A 19,774-nucleotide genomic window follows, 5' to 3' on the forward strand; every position below is an offset into this window, starting at 1 on the left:
CACTGATGAGGCCGTGTAACCCTGGATGGTCAAATCAATGGAGTAGTGGATGGTTAGTGAATGGCCACAATGTCCCAACAAGGCTGTGACGTCAGTAAGGAGGTGGCGGAGTCATGTTTTGGGACAGAATCATGGTGAGAGAGCTGGTCGGCCCTTTTAGGCCCTTTTAGGCTTCCTGAAGGGAAGCCTGTCTTCTATGCTACAAAAAGAAGAGCCGTGCTTTCCCGAACAAAATCCTCTTCATGCATGACAGCGCACCATGTCATACTGCAAAGAATACCTCTGCATCACTGGCTGCTATGGGCATAAAAGGAGAGAAACTCATGATGTGGACCCCCTCCTACCCTGACCTCAACCTTATTGAGAACCTTTGGAGCCTCAACAAAAAAAACTTCTATGAGGGTGGGAGGAAGTTTTCATCCAAACGGCAGCTCTGGGAGGTTATTCTAACATCCTGCAAAGAAATCCAAGCAGAAACTGTCCAAAAACTCACAAGTTTAATGGATTTAAGAATGTTTAAGCTGCTATCACACAAGGGCTCCTATGGTAAAATATAACTTAACCTGTTAATATTTTTTTGATTGAAATAGCTTTTGATTTCAGTAAATATGACCTAATGCTACAAATTCAACAAATTACCATTTTCAGTTAATTACAAGCTTTAAAATGTATTGAAACGATAAGTTGCATAATAATTTGGAACAGTGGATTTTGAGCTTTACTGTTATCAATGGGAGATTTTTCCAACCACATTTAAATGATCCTCTACCAGTTAAAGACTTGAAAATTATGCTGACTCTCATTTGAGTTGACAATTTAGAAAAACGTACAAAAATGTAATTTGCATAATAATTTGGAACGCAGTGTATTAAAGTGTTTTTGTTTGGGCACTAAGTAAGTTCGTAAGTGCTTAATTTGTCACAAAATTGTGTAGACGGCCAATAAATGAAAGTGTTAAAAAGGGGAAGGGCTTTATTATAACGTCTCAACACATTACATACTGTATATGAAATACTGAGCGTAGCATTACGGCATCATGTCATGAGCCTGGAAATAACAGGGTTCATTGTTTTCTGCAGAAATTGTCGACGGAAATGCCAAGATGACCCTAGGAATGATCTGGACCATCATCCTGCGCTTTGCCATCCAGGACATCTCTGTGGAAGGTACAGTCTCACTCATTCACACAACACCTCCTGGTCCTGCATATTCTTTATGTTCCTGGTAACCCTGGTAATCCTGGCCTGTTGCAGAGACCTCAGCCAAAGAGGGGCTGCTCCTGTGGTGCCAGAGGAAGACCGCTCCCTACAAGAACGTCAATGTGCAGAACTTTCACATCAGGTCCGTAGCTCAAAACATGTTCTTACAGGGATTTAGTTTGACTTTTATTTCAGGTTTATTGTGAACCCAAGGCAGGGGATCTCACAAATGATCGGACAATTGATGAGAAAAAAGTAGTGCTGTCAAGAGAATACTTTTTCTTACTTACTTAATTACACTATTGAAATTTAATTAATTTAAAATAGTAATTTAATTTTATGTAATTAAATCAATTAGCATTTAGCTCTATTTAGTGTTCTGTAGAGTGGTTTAGTTTCAAGCAACAGCCCAGGTGATCATTATTCACCTGCTGCGCCGTCCCTGTGCTCTTTGTTGACCTGTCTCAATGTGTATATGAATGTGTGGAATGTTTGGGTAAAACATCGGATATGCTGTCCTGTGATTTAAGTTTTATTCCAGCATCATGTTTCCAGTTTGCCATTCTGGGCACTGCGCATTTTCAAAGACTGCATAGGTTCTTTCTTTATGTCCCCATCATCCACCATTAGAGGGTTTGTTTCATGTATTCTTTGGGTACATACTGCCAACTCTTCTTGATGCCAATGCACAGCTTTACCTTCTGATCCCACTTTTCACGGACAACGTAGCACATCCACAGATGTAATCATTTATTTTTCATGCTTTGGAAATGTGTGTCCTGAGTACCTTAAAGTCTCTGGATGTTGCGGGACTGTCTTGGCTGACACGTCTCTGCAACATCGCGTGGCGGTCAGGGACCGTGCCCCTGGATTTGCAGACCGGGGTGGTGGTCCCCCTCTTTAAGGAGGGTGTGTTCCAATTACAGAGGGATCACCCTCCTCAGCCTCCCCAGTAAGGTCTACTCCAGGGTGCTGGAGAGGAGGATCCAGCCGATAGTTGAACCTTGGATGCAGGAGGAACAATGCGGTTTTCGTCCTGGTCGTGGCACACTGGACCAGCTCTATACCCTCCGTCGGGTGCTCGAGGGTTCATGGGAGTTCGCCCAACCAGTCCACATGTGTTTTGTGGATCTGGAGAAAGCGTTCAACCGTGTCCCTCGTGGTGCCCTGTGGGGGGTGCTCCGGGAGTATGGGGTCCGGGGCCCTCTGCTAAGGGCTGTCCGTTCCCTGTATGAGCAGCAGGAGCTTGGTTCGCATTACCGGCAGTAAGCCAGACCTGTTCCCAGTGCGTGTTGGTCTCCGCCAGGGCTGCCCTTTGTCACCGCTTCTGTTCATTACTTTTATGGACAGAATTTCTAGGCGCAGCCAGGGGCCGGAGGGTGTCCGGTTTGGGAGCCTCAGGATCTCTGCTGTTTGCGGACGATGTTGTTCTGTTGACTTCAACGAACCAGGACCTTCAGCTGCTCTGGGGCGGTTTGCAGCCGAGTGTGTAGCGGCCGGGATGAGGATTTCAACCTACCATTCAGCGAGCGGGGGAGGCGGGGCCAAACATTTGCGCCAGATTTGCTGGTTGTAGTTTGGCAATGGCGGCACATCCTTATTGGATCATCACCTGAGTATCGTGATACGCATCGGATTGTGTTTATCGTCCCAGCCCTGTTTACGACTGGATACTTATATTAAGAATGAGAAAAATAATATAAACAACTTTTACATAATCTCAAATGACTTTTTTTGTAATTGTGAATAAATCAATTTGACAGTTATTGAATTGCCTCAGATTTAGGGACACAGGTGGGTGAAAATCGTCCGACACCTGCCAGCCCTGGAGCAACAGTTTGACATTAGCACTTGCACTAAAACCTGGCATATGAGATTGATGCTGATCATTCCCTGTCTCAAATAAGCGTTACATCTGAGGGCACATGCTGATCACATTTAAGAAATGTATGTTAATAAAGGCAATCTGTCATATTTTTATTTGAAAGATGTTGGTCATGTTTTTTCCCTTTGTACCGAGTGCGTCTTTTGTTGCAGCTGGAAGGACGGCCTAGCGTTTAATGCACTGATCCATCGCCACAGACCTGAGCTCATTGACTACGACAAACTGCGAAAGGTTTGAACCTAGCAGCCCTCTACTGTGCGAATATGATCTCTGTGGCTCGAAAACAGCCGCCTCACCAAACTCTGTCTGGGATTTTGCAGGATGACCCGGTGACCAACCTCAACAATGCCTTCGAAGTGGCCGAGAAGTACCTGGATATTCCCAAGATGTTGGATGCAGAGGGTGAGCTGACTGAAGTCCTGCCTTACCCACAGTTTAATATTGATGATTCAGTGTGCAGGCTTCATCAAACATACACATGTACAGTGGGTTGAAAAAGTACCCGTACTCCTTTTCCTTTGCCACGCTATGGTCCACAAACATATATATATATATTAAATTTAAATTTTATTTAAAAGACACACTGTGACACACAATCGTGAAGTGAAATGAAATGTATACTTGATTTTGAACATTTTCTTTTAGCAAAAGTATCTACCACCTTTGTGGACCTGCCTTTTGCTGTTATTACAGCTGCATGTCTGTTGGGGTTTGTCTCTACCAGATGTGCAGGGCACAGCTCAAGCTCAGTTAGATTAGATAAAGAACGCTGGTGAACCACAGCTTTCAGATCTTTCCACAGATTCTCGATTGGTTTTAGGTCTGGACTTTGACTTTCTAACACATGGATACTTTTTGTTTAAAACCATCCCATTGTTGCCCTGGCTTTATGTTTAGGGTCGTTGTCTCCCTGGAAGGTGAACCTCTGCCTCAGTTTCAACTCTTCTGCAGATGGCAACAGATTTTCGTCCAAGTTTCCCCTGTTTTTGGCCCCATCCACCTTCCCTGTCGCTGCTGAAGAAAAGCACCTTGATGCTACCGCCACCTTTGACAGCAGGGATGGAGTTTTCAGGGTGATGTGCAGTGTTACTTTTACGCCACACATAGCGTTTTGCGTTTAGGCCAAAAAGTTCCATTTTGGTTTCATCTCACTTTCTTCCACATGTTTGCTGTATCCCCCATGTGGCTTCTGGCAAACAGAAAACGGGACTTCTTATGGTTTTCTTTTAAAAATGGCTTCTTCTAGCCACTCTTTCATAAAGGCCAGATTTGTGCAGTGTACGACTAATAGTTGTTTTGTGGACAGTTTCCCCCACCTGAGCTGTAGCTCTCTGCAGTTCGTCCAGGGTCATCATAGGCTTCTTGGTAACAGCTGTGGTCAGTGCTGTCCTTGTTCGGTCAGTAAGTTTAGGAGGACGGCCGGGTCTTGGTAGGTTAGCAGTGATGCCAGACTCTTTCCATTATAGTATTTAACTGTACACTGAGAGATGTTCAAAGCTTTGGAAATCTTTTTACTGTATAACCTAACCCAGCTTTATACTTCTCAATAGCTTTATCCCAGACCTGTCTGGTGTGTTCTTGGGCTTCATGATGCTTCTGCTCCACAATAGTCTCTAACAGACCTCTGAGACCATCACAGAGCAGCTGTATTTGAACTGACATTAGATTACACACAGGTAGACTCTATTTAGGTCAACATGTGATCATTCCGAAATCATCATGCAACTTATGAAGGCAATTGGTTGCACTAAAAGGAAAGAGGTAGATACGTTTGCACATCACACAGATTTTATTCATAAAAAAAAATCTAAATCATGTATGAATTTCATTTCACTTCACAATTGTGTGCCACTTGGTGTGTGTCTTTCACATAAAATTTCAACTAAATATATTTGTTTGTGAACCATAGTGTGGCAAAATGTACGGATACTTATGCTTATCACTGTAAATGTTGCAACTTGCAACACAGGCGGCCGGTCCTTCTGCAGCGCTCAACAGTGTTGTCTGTGTTGGTCCCAGGGCTGGATCATGTTTTTTGGTTGGATTCTACGTCATCTTCTTTTCCAGCCCGATGTGGAGCTACTGTTGTGTTTGCAGGGCCAGCTCTAGACGATTGGCGCCCAGTCCAGCAGATGGTGCAGCCGCCTTGCTCACCTACTGTATGCCTAGATCATATCAGGCTGTGTGTGTTTGCGTTGCGTGACCAGTCCAGTCTGTGTGTGTGTGTGTGCTGTCATACCTGTTAAAAGTCTGAAACCTTGCTTCACATGTTGTAGACATTGTCAACACTGCTCGTCCTGATGAGAAGGCCATAATGACTTATGTCTCCAGTTTCTACCATGCTTTCTCCGGAGCGCAGAAGGTACCAGTGATGCCCCCTACTGGCCTGCAGCGGCCAGCTCTGTCTCTGTCCAGCATGGCTTCCTTTTCAGCTGCCTCACCTCAAACAACTGCAGATGAGAGGGCTTGAACGCACAAATAACGCTCCTAAAAATACATTTAGATTGGTGAAACATGTTCGTTGTCAGTGGTGGGTAAAGTAGCCTAACCATTATACTGATTGGGAAGATACGTGTTTGGTTAACCCTTAGATGGGTTGTCATTATTCAAAATCTTTAAAATGAAAAGTTACATGTAAGTATGTAACATACATGTCTGTATTACCTCCATTTATGAACTTATTGTTTATTGACAGCTAACAATGAAGCAGGCAAATCTGATCACACATTATAATCTAACAGTGTTGTATTTAGGTAGGTAGCTCAGTATTGTGTACCTGACTTAGCTAACTAAAAACAATATTGGAACTATATAACTCTATATATGCAACAACCCAGTTTATTGCATTGATTTTAAAGGGACTATACAGTTTAAAAATGTTAAAATTATGTATTTTCCTCCCCCTACATGTTCCAGCCATGTCCTAATGTGTAGAATGAACCCAAACCTGTTCACCACAACTGCCTCTAAAATCCTGCACTGTCAGTGACAAAGGTTTTACTTCAGGCCCGAAGGGCCGTCATGCACGAGCTTAATATAGAAGCTGCAGTTACACATATGACCTGAGGTGGCAGTAGTGAGTATAAAATGGCTAGCTTGCATCTAGTCCCTTTTAATTGTGGAAGAGTGGGTATTGATACAAAAACTGCAATTTCTAAAAATGCAAATGGCCTCATGTCTGAAACATATTTTCTGAGGAATACCTTGTGGCAGAGTGTAGGCATTGGTAGGTTGTGCATCCAAGGGTTAAAAATATTAGTGAAGTAACTGAGAGGAAATTGCCTTAGGGAGACAATGTACACCCTATCTCTTGACTTTGTTTTGGTATAGGAGTAATCCAACAAATAAAACACAAACCAATTTGAGAGTGATTCCTTATTAATACGAGATAAAACATAAACATTCTTAAGATAAGAAATACAAGCGTAACTAGTGTGACCCACCTCTGCTCGTCCTCCTCAGCGACAGAGGGAAGAGCTCAGCTGTAAAGTTGTGGCAGCGTTGTTTGGGCGCTTGTGTCCTCCGTGCTGGGATGTGACTGGTCTTGCCTCCGTGGCGCGTGTGGGGCTGCTCTGGTAACCTGACCTGTCCTCTCTCTCCTCTCTCTCCTCCTCTGCTGCTGGTGCTGTAGACATCGTGGGTACGCTGCGGCCCGATGAAAAGGCCATCATGACCTACGTGTCGTGCTTCTATCACGCCTTTTCTGGTGCTCAGAAGGTGAGCTACTGTACGCTTTCCTCTCACACCTGTTGACTTCAGGGCCCCGTTTGTACAAACATAATGACGGACCCTTTCAAATGTTCAAACTTAAAGTGCGAAGTAACCAGCCCAAATCTCAAACAAAGGGGACCCTGAAATGAAAAGAACTTGACTTTCTTTCTCTCATTCTTTCCCTGTTTTGGTGCAAGTCTCTCAAAGCGCACACTTGACTGACGCCTGCAGTGGCGCAGGCCTCAGCCGACTTGTGAGGAGGGATTTGGACCAGGACTGGGATCTTACTGCGGGGAATATTACACTTGTGTTTTTCCACATATGAGTGGTCACCTTGAAAGTGCTTTATTCTGAAAACAGCCTTTGTGATTCCAGTGGCAGTGTAGTCTCAGTTCCAGAGGGTAAGAAGCAGACCACTGCACAGTGGCTCAGTGTGACGAGACAATGAGCTGATGCATGCATGTGTGAACAGGACTAACCCCTGTGGCATGGACTTCCCTGAGCGCACATAACTAGGACAACGTTGGTTTAGTTTAGACAAAACAAAACCTTAAGTTTAAGACACCGTTACAGCTTGTGTGCCGTGCTACACCTTTTACCCGAGATATGTTTGTGAGCTCTCAGTTGCACAGGAGTTTTCCATCGTAGATAAAAGTTCTTATGCTGCCACCTGTACTTCGCAGTTTAAATGTTTCATTTCTCCTCTAAAAAGCTTTGTAAGCATTGTACTGGGTTTCTGTCGGGCATTAAAAGTAATTAAAGGAATTGTGTCTTTTTAAGGCAGATTTTTTGCAAATATGCAGATTTTTATGTTTGTTGCATTAAGATTATAGTGTTTTGGTATTAAAAAGCATTGATTTGACATGCTGCTCCCCGTAGAAACCCTGCTGTATCAATATTGATATCAGTATCCGCAACACTGCCCAGGGAAGGCAGCAGGGTGGACATAGAACTGATACTGACTAAACAGCGGAGATTTTTAGAATAAAGATCCCACATCTTCATTCTAAAGTTAAAGGACTAAAAGTTTAACCCTGCCACTTTTTATTTGGCCTGTTTCATTAGTCATTAGATGAAGCTTTTTGGTAGAGAGGTGAAATGTCTGCAGCACTTAAAGTACCATGTGGATAACGGCTTAAGAGCTTTGGTCTTTTATCCAAGAGTTAGTTCCATATGTTTAGTGTGATGATATAAACATTGTAATCTGGATAGGAGTTTCTTAAAGGGTGGCCTTCTCACAGTTGTACTATGGAGATGGGCTTTCTTCTCACTGAATTATTGCTGATAGGCCGAGACAGCTGCCAATCGTATATGCAAAGTACTGGCCGTCAACCAGGACAACGAGCGTTTGATGGAGGATTACGAGAAACTGGCCAGTCAGGTGAGTACAAACATGTTCTAACGTCAGATCAGCGTCTCAGAGAGACTTAAGTTGTGTGTTTTTTTGTTGGTGCACAGCTGCTTGAGTGGATCCGTCGCACCATCCCATGGCTGGAGAACCGCACCCCAGAGAAGACTATGGCTGAGATGCAGCAGAAATTGGAGGACTTCAGAGACTACCGCCGCGTGCACAAGCCGCCCAAGGTCTGCGTCATCTACTCACTGAGAGCGGTCATTGTGTTCCCATTCTCCGGAATTGGAGCACAATGCCTGAATACTTCTATTCAGACTGCTGATAGCAAACAGTCTACTAAGATTACACTAGGACTGGACAATAATCAGGCAGGAAGCATGAAACAGATGTTTAGGTAGCCACATATTTAAGGTATAACAGGTGTTGTTGCCTATACAGTATATATTTCACATTCTTTGAAAGTATTGCATTCCCTGTTACCAAACTTGTGGCCTTTTCATTATTTGTTTTGGCTCAGGACAGTGCGTGTTGCTGGGTAAAGTAAAATAGGGCTGTGTGCAGTACACCACGGCTCTGTAAAGAAGATAATTCAACTATTGATAAATTATGATAAATGACTAAGATATATTTCATTATGATGCCTAATGAAGAAAAAATCTACAGGCTTAATAGGTGTCTGGTATGTTAACTAGGGTTGTACGATGGAGAGCCACCATCGTGATGCCACGCCCCCTCCTGTCAGAAACACGCACTGGTCTTCTGTAGGCCTTGTAAACCTACAAACTTTGCAGGGATTGCACTGTAAATTAAATCACGGATATAACTAATATGGACGCTAGTTTCAGTACCTGCCAGAAGCCATGATGTGTTAGCCGTAATTATTAAAGTAAAGACGCAGCTGCTCTATTTCTGACGCGCGGGGCTCTCTCTCTCTGCAGCTCAGAGTTTAACAGCGCGTGGTTTTGCTTTGCTTCGTACGGAAACTTAAACCCTTTTAAAATGACGAGATAGCTCTCACATCGGAGCTAGCATGGGCACGCATGGGTTTGGATTATTCTGACGAAGAACTGAGAGAGGAGAGGGAGAGGAGAGAGAGGAGGGAAAGAGGCGGTGCAGGAGTTAGAAGGTTACAAGCAGACGGACCGGGCGACGCGTGGAGCAGCTTCAAAAATGTAGCTACGACGCAAACGTGCACATATTGTCCCGTTCACCCACTGTTTCTTAAACATTACGTTACAATTGAGCAAATGCAAATAATAAGCTCCGATTTGCATTCGTGTTAGTGTGATAAGAGCACTGGTGTTGAGGAGGAGTTGGTGCTCTGAATAAGTCGTCTCCTCTCAGACTTTACGCACAAGTTTTAATACATTTCTGTTGCAACATTCATGTTCCATGACTCTGGTCAGATCATGTTTAGTTTAGATCCATTTATCCTGCAATCTCACATTTTCCTAACATAAATAGTAATATGCAGCATATGTATAGGCTATGTAAATGTCTTATAATGCTTATAATGAGAAATGGGTGATATCATCGTCCATCTCGATGGTTCACTGTAAACATCGTCAACGGCCAATTAAGGGAACATCGCCCAACCCTAATGTTAACGTCACATAAACAGTTCAGATAACTAAGATAAGATAAGACGAGATAATCCTTTATTGATCTCACAAAGGAGAAATTCACTTGTTACAGTCGGAGTCAAGAAGATCACTCAGAGTTAATAAAGTGCAGCTGATACAGAGATTATTGCACATGTTACTTCACAGTCTTATTGTACAGTCTGACAGCAGTGGGGATGAAGGCTTTGCGGTAGCGCTCCGTCCTGCACTGAGGGTGTCTCAGTCTGCCACTGAGAGAGCTGCTCAGCTCTTCTACAGTCCCGTGCAGTGGGTGGGAGGTGTTGTCCATGATGGTGGTGAGCTTGGCTAACACCCTCCTGTCCCTCACCTCCTCCACAGAGTCCAGGGGGCAGCCCAGGACGGAGCTGGCCCTCCTGACCAGCTTGTTCAGTCTGTTCTTGTCCCGCTCTGTGCTGCCCGGGGCCCAGCACACGGCAGCGTAGTGGAGAGCAGAGGCCACCACAGAGTCATAAAAAGTCCTGAGCAGAGGCCTGCTCACTCTGAAGGACCTCAGTCTCCTCAGAAGGTGGAGGCGACTTTGGCCCTTCTTGTACAGGGCGTTGGTGTTGTGGGACCAGTCCAGTTTATTGTTGAGGTGAACACCCAGGTACTTGAAACTGTCCACCTCCTCAATGTCCTCCCCCTGGATGTTCAGCGGTGTGTGCGGTAGTGGCTTCCTCGTGAAGTCGATCACCATCTCCTTCGTCTTACTGATGTTCAAGCACAGGTGGTTGCGCTCACACCAGTCCACAAAGTCTATGATGACTGACCGGTACTCCAGGTCGTTCCCCTTAGACACACAGCCCACGATGGCGGAGTCGTCGGAGAACTTCTGGAGATGACAACTGTCCGTGTTGTATGTGAAGTCCGATGTGTAGATGGTGAAGAGAAACGGTGAGAGGACGGTGCCCTGAGGGGCCCCGGTGCTGCAGACGACCACCTCAGACTCACAGCTGCGCAGCCGCACATACTGTGGTCGGTCCGTGAGGTAGTCGATGGTCCATGCGGTGAGATGTTCATCCACTCCCGCGTCCTCCAGCTTCCCCCGCAGCAGCGCCGGCCTGATGGTGTTGAAGGTACTGGAGAAGTCAAAGAACATGACCCTCACAGCGTTCCCGGCGTGCTCCAGGTGCGTGAGCGCCCGCTCCGACAGGTAGATGACAGCGTCCTCTACTCCGATGTTGGGTCTGTAGGCAAACTGCAGCGGGTCGAGGGTGGGGCTCACCACAGAGCGGAGGTGGGTGAGGATGAGCCACTCCATCGTCTTCATCAGGTGGGAGGTCAGGGCGACTGGTCTGTAGTGGGCCGGTTCCCTGGCGTGCGCTGTTTTAGGAACCTGGATCAGACAGGAGGTCTTCCACAGGACGGGGACCTTCTCCAGGCTGAGGCTCAGGTTGTAGATGTGGCAGAGGACCTCGGAGAGCTGGTCTGCACAGGTCCTCAGCAGCCTGGGACTGATGCCATCTGGTCCTGCAGCTTTCCTCCGCTTCAGTCGCCTCAGCTCTCTCCTCACCTGGTCCGGTGTGATGGAGAGGGGGGAGTGAGGGGGGACTGGTGTGGGGGTGGACTGCCGGGGGTGGGGCAGGTGCTAGAGGAAGTCTGTATGGTGGGGGCTGGAGACGTGGGTGCAGGGGGGCTGGAGGCAGGTGAAGGTGGTCGGGGCAGGGGGGCAGTGTCCACTGGGCTGGAGACGTGTGAAGAGGAGGGAGAGGGGTGAGAATCAAACCGGTTGAAATGTTCGTTGAACTACAGCATAAAGAACATACCAAACTCTCCATCTCACTCCAAATCACTAAATCCATTGTTCAGAAGTGACACAGAGGATGCCTTGAGCGCTGCCTGGGCACGGAGGCATAACTGCACTGCTGACAAGCCTCTCCCGGCAGCATGTTTTTTAAGCTCTCATTTGTGAACCCATTCCTCTAAATGTGGCCATCTAGCTATTAGCCAGTGATTAGCTTGTTTTGTTTTCTTCAGCGCGGTAAGAGTAACCTCCACTTTTCAACAGTGCCTCTCCAGTTTCTTTTTCACTCCAAACTATCTTTCTGTTGCCTGCAGTGCCCTCTAGCGGCATGTGAAATTATATATTTAAAATATATATATTTTTTAAAATCACATGTTTGTCACTCCGGAGTATAAGACCCCCTCCAAACTATGAAAAAAGTGTGACTTATAGTCCGTAAAATACGGTAATATGATTGTGATTCTCTGATCTGTTTTATCTCCTTCAACTGACCACCTACCTACCTACTATTATAAAAAATGTATGATGATCTCTGAACCTCCGTGTGTGCCTCAAGGTCCAGGAGAAGTGCCAGCTGGAGATCAGCTTCAACACCCTGCAGACTAAACTCCGGCTCAGCAACAGGCCGGCCTTCATGCCCTCGGAGGGACGCATGGTGTCTGTACGTATCCTTATCCCACGCTTTGTCTTTGATGAAAATAGTCCAGGCTCAAGTTTAACCAGCTCATGATCATGAAGATCCAGTGGTCTCAATTGATCAGACTGGGCATTGACAGAATTATTATAATCAGGTAGTAACACAAAAAAAAGAAGAAATCATTCATTAATGTTAGGACAAAACAATTTCTCGCCAAGATCTTGATCAATATAAAAGTAAAAAGCCAAAAATAGCAAGTAATTGTTTTTCATTGCATTACCTGAAGTTAAAGCTAGTGCCTTTGAAAAGTTCCTATGTGCTGTGAGCAGGACATCAACGGGTCATGGCAGACCCTGGAGGGGGCGGAGAAAGGTTACGAGGAGTGGCTGCTAAATGAGATCCGCCGTCTGGAAAGACTGGACCACCTTGCCGAGAAGTTCCGCCAGAAGGCCGCTATCCATGAGTCCTGGACCAACGGTAAGGCCGCAGTCCTTGACCAACGGTAAGGCCGCAGTCCTTGACCAACGGTAAGGCCGCAGTCCTTGACCAACGGTAAGGCCGCAGTCCTTGACCAACGGTAAGGCCGCAGTCCTTGACCAACGGTAAGGCCTCAGTCCTTGACCAACGGTAAGGCCGCAGTCCTTGACCAACGGTAAGGCCGCAGTCCTTGACCAACGGTAAGGCCGCAGTCCTTGACCAGTCTGTAGGACAGTTCAAGTCCCACCTGAAAACATACTTCTTCTCCCTGGCCTTCATTACGAGCTAGTTGAGTGTATCTTGGTCTGTTATCTTTTATTTTTATTTGATCTCTCTGCGTCTCTAATTGTTGTTGTGAAGCACTTTGTTTTTTTTAATGTGCTCTACAAACACAAATAAGACCCCTGCACTTCTAACATGGGATTTAAACCCGAACCGTGTGCATAGGTAAAGAGACCATGCTGAAACAGAAGGACTACGAAACTGCCAACCTGTCAGAAGTTAAAGCCCTGCTGCGGAAGCACAAGGCCTTTGAGAGTGAGCTGACTGCACACCAGGACCGTGTAGAGCAAATTGCTGCCATCGCGCAGGAGCTAAAGTAAGTTATGTGGCCACTGTGGCAGCAGTATGCCAAGGGACGCATCGACTAATGTGTTTGTCTGCAGTGACCTGGACTACTATGACTCGCCAAGTGTCAACACACGCTGCCAAAAGATTTGTGAACAGTGGGATGTTCTGGGGGCCCTGACTTCTGGTCGCAGGGAGGCCCTGGAGGTGGGAAACTAACCCTCACTCACTTACAATAACACTTAATGAATTCAGTAGCCAGCCAGATGCTTTGATCAAATCCCGTAGCTATCACTCAGAACCTATATCCTATATCCTATATCTTCTCTTAAAAGTAATTCAAATAGTTCATTAGTTCACCTGTTGATTTGGTAGAAGGTAGTAATTTTCAGTGTGATATTTACACATTCATTACACACACATTTTGTAAGTGACTCTGTTGTTGATTTTAATATATTTATCTATCTATCTATCTATCTATCTATCTATCTATCTATCTATCTATCTATCTATCTATCTATCTATCTATCTATCTATCTATCTATCTATCTATCTATCTATCTATCTATCTATCTATCTATCTATCTATCTATCTATCTATCTATCTATCTATCTATCTATCTATCTATCTATCTATCTATCTATCTATCTATCTATCTATCTATCTATCTATCTATCTATCTATCTATCTATCTATCTATCTATCTATCTATCTATCTATCTATCTATCTATCTATCTATCTATCTATCTATCTATCTATCTATCTATCTATCTATCTATCTATCTATCTATCTATCTATCTATCTATCTATCTATCTATCTATCTATCTATCTATCTATCTATCTATCTATCTATCTATCTATCTATCTATCTATCTATCTATCTATCTATCTATCTATCTATCTATCTATCTATCTATCTATCTATCTATCTATCTATCTATCTATCTATCTATCTATCTATCTATCTATCTATCTATCTATCTATCTATCTATCTATCTATCTATCTATCTATCTATCTATCTATCTATCTATCTATCTATCTATCTATCTATCTATCTATCTATCTATCTATCTATCTATCTATCTATCTATCTATCTATCTATCTATCTATCTATCTATCTATCTATCTATCTATCTATCTATCTATCTATCTATCTATCTATCTATCTATCTATCTATCTATCTATCTATCTATCTATCTATCTATCTATCTATCTATCTATCTATCTATCTATCTATCTATCTATCTATCTATCTATCTATCTATCTATCTATCTATCTATCTATCTATCTATCTATCTATCTATCTATCTATCTATCTATCTATCTATCTATCTATCTATCTATCTATCTATCTATCTATCTATCTATCTATCTATCTATCTATCTATCTATCTATCTATCTATCTATCTATCTATCTATCTATCTATCTATCTATCTATCTATCTATCTATCTATCTATCTATCTATGCGCACACACACATATATATATGTATATATATATATGTATTAGGGTGGTCCTTAAATTCTGACTTTTAAAATTTCATCCTCCCAATAGATTCTCCCTCAGTAGAAACTTGTTGGTACCAAATATCTCCATGATTGGTCAATATTTAGGGTATGCTCAAAGCGACTCAAGTTTCAATAATTAAATTACAAACATTTTCGTGTTTTCATGTTATAATATAAATTGCTGTTAAACACAAGAATGACAATTAAAGTGCTTGTTAAAGTCATCAGGAATTGACCAATGCCGTCTATAGACGTCAATTGAAATCCGATCGCTGACTGCCAATGACGTCTATAGACGTCAATTAGGTTTTTCAATGGGAACAGCTGCAGCAAAGCCTTGAGCATGTCTGGTGTTAAAATCTTAGTTGTGCTGCCTAATGCTGCCACCTTGTGACTCAATAAAAGAACTACAAGTTATTTTATTGAGTCACTAGGTGGCAGCATTGCTCTTTCGTTTTCTCAGCTTTTTGGTCAGAAAACAGCATTTTGGGTGATTTCACCCATTTTCTACGGTTGATCACTAAAGAATGGAAAGAGGTACAAACAAGCTCTTTTTTTAGATGAAAGGTGAGAGTCTTATCTTTCTTTTGGTGGGTTTTGTGTTGACATAGACCCAGACCTAAATTTTCTGTGGGTCTTGAAAAAACAGTCAAAATCCTGACAAACCCCTTGCAGTGGGGAGCTCTCTGATTTGAAAATGGCAGTCAATGAGTTAAAGAGCTATAGGCAGTGTTCTCAAGGATTGACAAAGTCATGTCAGTGATAGTTCAATAGAGTGCTTGCGAGATGTTCATAGCTCCACCATCCTATGTGTTTGATGACGTGGAAGCAAGACCCTTGATCACTGTTGCCTTCATTGAATCGAGATACAGTTTGCGGTGTTCTGCAACGGCCTGTAGGACAAACTGTGTCTGTCTCTCATATTTGGTCATCAAGGCATTGTGCTCCTGCTTCAGTGCGACTCCTCGTTCGGCAGAGTCGTTGACAACGCCAAGTTTGCAGACCACTTCTTCAGATAGTCTGCGTTTGATTCCCAAATCTGGACCTGTTGCCAGGAAAGAGTTGGGGAGTAAAGAATCTCAAAGAAATTCCATGTGTTGCTGGTACAAAAATCCCTCAGCCTTTTATCGTGGATTGTGGACTGGTCGATTGCAATTCGTTTTGCAGGGTCCTTTTGCGCACTGTGACTTAGTTGCTTAATCATAGCCCTTTTCTCAGCTGCATCGACTTCTGGATCAAAAAAGGCAAGGGCCACCAACTCTTCGCTTAGGTACCAGAGGTGCCCACAAAGTTTCTTGAAGTCACCCAATGACAATGATGAGCCGATTTCGATGAGGAGCTTAAACAGACGCAAGTCACCTGCAGGGAACCATGGGATAGGAACCATGACTTGACGTATGCTGATACTCCCAACACACAGAAGTTGCCAAGTTCTTGTCTTTCTCTGTTGGTCAGTTTGAAGCCAGCATATTTGAAGATAAACATTTTAAGTGCGTAAATCAGCCGTGCCATGAAAGAGCACGGTGTATGGCACCTGGCTTCATGAACGTTATACCACGTGATGGCACTCCTCCCAGAAACACTATAAACCGTCTTTTTAGTTAAAAAAGTATGAAGAAAAGAAAATGCCTTGTACTCATATCGGTATTGGCAAGTACTTATATCAAAGTACTCGTACTCATATCAGTTTTAGAAAAAGTGTTATCGGTGCATCCCATGACCAACATATGCAGGGATAATAATTAAGTAAAATTTAAATTATCACACATAGACTTGACATTCATTTTAAGGCCTGTTCATATGAGTTCATACTTCATCTTTCCGGATAGAAAGCCTCAATATATATGTATATATACATATGTATATATATATATATATATACATGTATATATATATATGTATATATATATATATGTATATATATATGTATATGTATATATATATATATATAATATGTATATATATATATATGTATATATATATATATATATAATATATATGTGTATGTATGTATGTATGAAGTGGTGGTATTATGCTTTTCGGAATATTTAGATAAAGTAAAAATACTGTATAAATATTTGATCCCCCACTGATTTTGTAAGTTTTCCTATTTACAATGATCAAAGAGGTGTGTAATTTTCATCATATGTACACCGTGAGAGACGGAATCTAATATTAAAATCCAGAAAATCACATTGTAATATTTTTAGATTTATTTGTATTTTATGCTTAAAAAAAAAACGAGTGAGACTACTTGCAAAATCAGTGGTCGATGAAATACTTTCCCCCCCAATGTATATGGTGAGAAGGTGCTGCAGCAGTGTGTAGCTTCAAAGTCTGGCAGCTCTGGTAGATGTTTTGGCCTCTCAGTACAGGGAAATAAGAAGAAATGGAGGAAGTCATTACTGCGCTTAAAATAATTAAATCATAAAATACAAAGTTAGGTATTGTGTCCGTAACGGGTCACTTTTATGCAATACTTCCCGTTAGAATGCTATTGTCATAACTGTAGCATACCATGACTTCTTTTTGACAGAACACAGAAAAGCAGCTGGAGACAATAGATGAGATGTACTTGGAGTACGCTAAGAGAGCTGCACCTTTCAACAACTGGATGGAGGGAGCCATGGAAGACCTGCAGGACATGTTCATCGTCCACACCATCGAGGAGATTGAGGTAAAGCACCATGGTCGGGACAGTGCACGTTAATGAAGGCTGTAGCCATGAGCTCTTCGGGTTTCCTCTACTCGCACTCCAAAAGTTGCGATGAAAAGTTGCAACTCAAATATCACTGTGTTTGTCTCCTATATGATATATTTAAATGAAATTTCTTATCCAGACAACCAATGATTTATAAAAGAAAATCATGAACATTTACAGGGCTGCCTAAACTTTTGCAGACCTCTGTAGCTATACGAACTTCCTCCCACAGCACAACTGCATGCGAGCTAATTCTACAGACTACTGAGTTTACGCTAGGAAAGGCTTTCAACTGCTCTGGTACAACAAGGCCTGTGCTCTCTTTCAGTTTTATACCTAATTAACTGTTCAGCAAGGAGTCTGTGAGCAGCAGATCAAATGAAATCAGTTAGTTTTTGTACAGGAATATCACAACAGAAGTTGACACTATCTAGCTAGGATGGATAGTGTCCAGTATTGTCTCTTGTTTTTAGGGACCTAGAGTTAATAACTTGTTTTATCAGGGTCAAGGAGGAAGGAGGAGTGCAGTGTCATCCAGGTCTTACACAGGCACGAATCCAGTCCCATCAGGTTTTATGCAGTTGTGTGTCATCTGCATGGCAGTGAAAAAAGGTTTCATGGTTTCTGATTATATTGGGAAAAGAGAAGCAACGCATACCAGACGAAGTCTGAGGTGCAGATGTTGAGGAAAATCTTCATAAATCAAAAAACATTGCACACGCAAGTGGCCAATGTCCATTTTTTTTTAATCAAGCATGATTCTGGTTATATTACCAAAAAAAAGTGAAATATACACAGTGCTTTAGTAACCCCTTTTGTCCCGATTGACAGTAGAGTGGGAAGGGTAGTACAGCTGTACAGTAGCCATGTGACAGTTTACAATAGTGACAATATCCAATTTGGAACTGGGTGGCGTGACTCATAAAAAGTCTCTCTTCTGTATGACTACATACGTTTTTAAAATATATTACTTGTGTGCTTTTTTATAATTTGCTTGTTGTACATTCGACAACAAATCATACGTATCATACACGTCAATTTTGGAGTTTAACTGAAGCCCGGTGATTACTTCACAGTACAGGGAAAAATGAGTATTACAAAACATCTGTTAACGTGGCTTTTTGAAGGTGCGCTGTGCATATAAACATTGTGTCTGTGCCCCCCCCCCCCCCCCCCCAGGGTCTGATCACAGCCCATGAGCAGTTCAAATCCACACTCCCAGACGCTGACTCGGAGCGAAAGGCCATCCAGGACATCCAGGAGCAGGTCAAAAAGATCAGCCAAACCAACAACATCAACTGCAGTGTTACCAACCCCTACACCACCATCACACCCGAGAGCATCGACAACAAATGGGAACAGGTTCATAAGTTTTCTAAGCAATTTTACATGTAGTTATGTTTGCAAATTCATGCTTTTCAGCGTTTTCTGCAATGTCTGCAATTTGCTCATGTTCAGCTTCTGCAACTTGTGGGTTTTGAGAAAAAAAAGTTTTGTTTGTTTTTGTAGTTTTTTTTTTTACGTGATTTTGAATTTTTTGCATTGGTGTGTATGTGGAATCTGGCCCATTAGTGTGTATGGGGAATCCGGCCAATGCATTTTAATAGGATTTCAGGCAGCAATTTAATCACTTAGGCGATTTCATGGAATGGAATTTAAAAGGTTATGCAATATAAACAATTTATGCAAATTAACCACTTATGGAATTTAACCAGTTTATGCCGTTTAGACAGTTTATGCAATCTTAAGTTTATGCAACATAAGTCTATGCAATTTTTATGCATTTTACCAGTTTATGCAAACGTAATTATACAGTACAAATTAACCAATTTATGCAATCTCAACAGTTCATTTTAAACAGTTTATGCAACATAACAGCTTATACCATTACGAATATATGGATTTAAACAGTTTATGCAATTTATAAATATTATGCATATTAACCAATTTATGCATTATACCGTTTTTTGCATTTAACCAGTTTATGCAATCTATAGTTTGTGCAGCTTAAAAGGACTATACAGAGTTTAAAAATGTTAAAATTATGTATTTTCCTCCCCCTACATGGTCCAACAATGTCCTCATGTGTAGAATGAGCTCAGACCTGTTCACCACAACTGCCTCTAAAATCCTGCACTGTCACTCAGAAAGGTGTTAATTCGGGTCCGAAGTGCCGTCATGCACAAGCTTAAAAAGGGTGTATAATGCTTTTTTTCAATCACATGGTCTATATCACACTACAATGATGACGAAACCTTCTGTTGTTCTGTAAATGCAGTAAATTAGAATAACTGCCTTGTATAAAATTGCTCCTCAAAATGGCTGTAGCGAATGGCTTGAAATAGGCCTCTGTCTCTT

At 42.6% G+C, this 19,774-nt stretch overlaps 1 protein-coding gene across 5 annotated transcripts in view; it reads left to right on the plus strand.

Annotated features, from left to right (window-relative positions):
* Positions 1-19,774, plus strand: part of actn4 (actinin, alpha 4) — a 47,776-nt gene that overhangs the window by 18,703 nt on the left and 9,299 nt on the right. For 4 of the 5 annotated variants that reach the window (XM_079559401.1, XM_079559397.1, XM_079559399.1 and 1 more), the window contains exons 4-16: positions 1,080-1,166; positions 1,254-1,341; positions 3,237-3,315; positions 3,405-3,486; positions 6,716-6,801; positions 8,084-8,176; positions 8,254-8,379; positions 12,072-12,176; positions 12,482-12,629; positions 13,077-13,227; positions 13,295-13,403; positions 17,252-17,392; positions 18,596-18,778. In XM_079559401.1, coding sequence (XP_079415527.1) covers positions 1,080-1,166; positions 1,254-1,341; positions 3,237-3,315; positions 3,405-3,486; positions 6,716-6,801; positions 8,084-8,176; positions 8,254-8,379; positions 12,072-12,176; positions 12,482-12,629; positions 13,077-13,227; positions 13,295-13,403; positions 17,252-17,392; positions 18,596-18,778 — 1,478 coding nt within the window. Of the gene's footprint in view, positions 1-1,079; positions 1,167-1,253; positions 1,342-3,236; positions 3,316-3,404; positions 3,487-5,360; positions 5,447-6,715; positions 6,802-8,083; positions 8,177-8,253; positions 8,380-12,071; positions 12,177-12,481; positions 12,630-13,076; positions 13,228-13,294; positions 13,404-17,251; positions 17,393-18,595; positions 18,779-19,774 lie in introns of all 5 variants that reach the window. The other variant, XM_079559398.1, reaches the window with a different exon arrangement.

The sequence above is a fragment of the Gobius niger genome, assembly GCF_951799975.1.
Source record: "Gobius niger genome assembly, chromosome: 1".
NCBI lineage: Eukaryota > Metazoa > Chordata > Actinopteri > Gobiiformes > Gobiidae > Gobius > Gobius niger.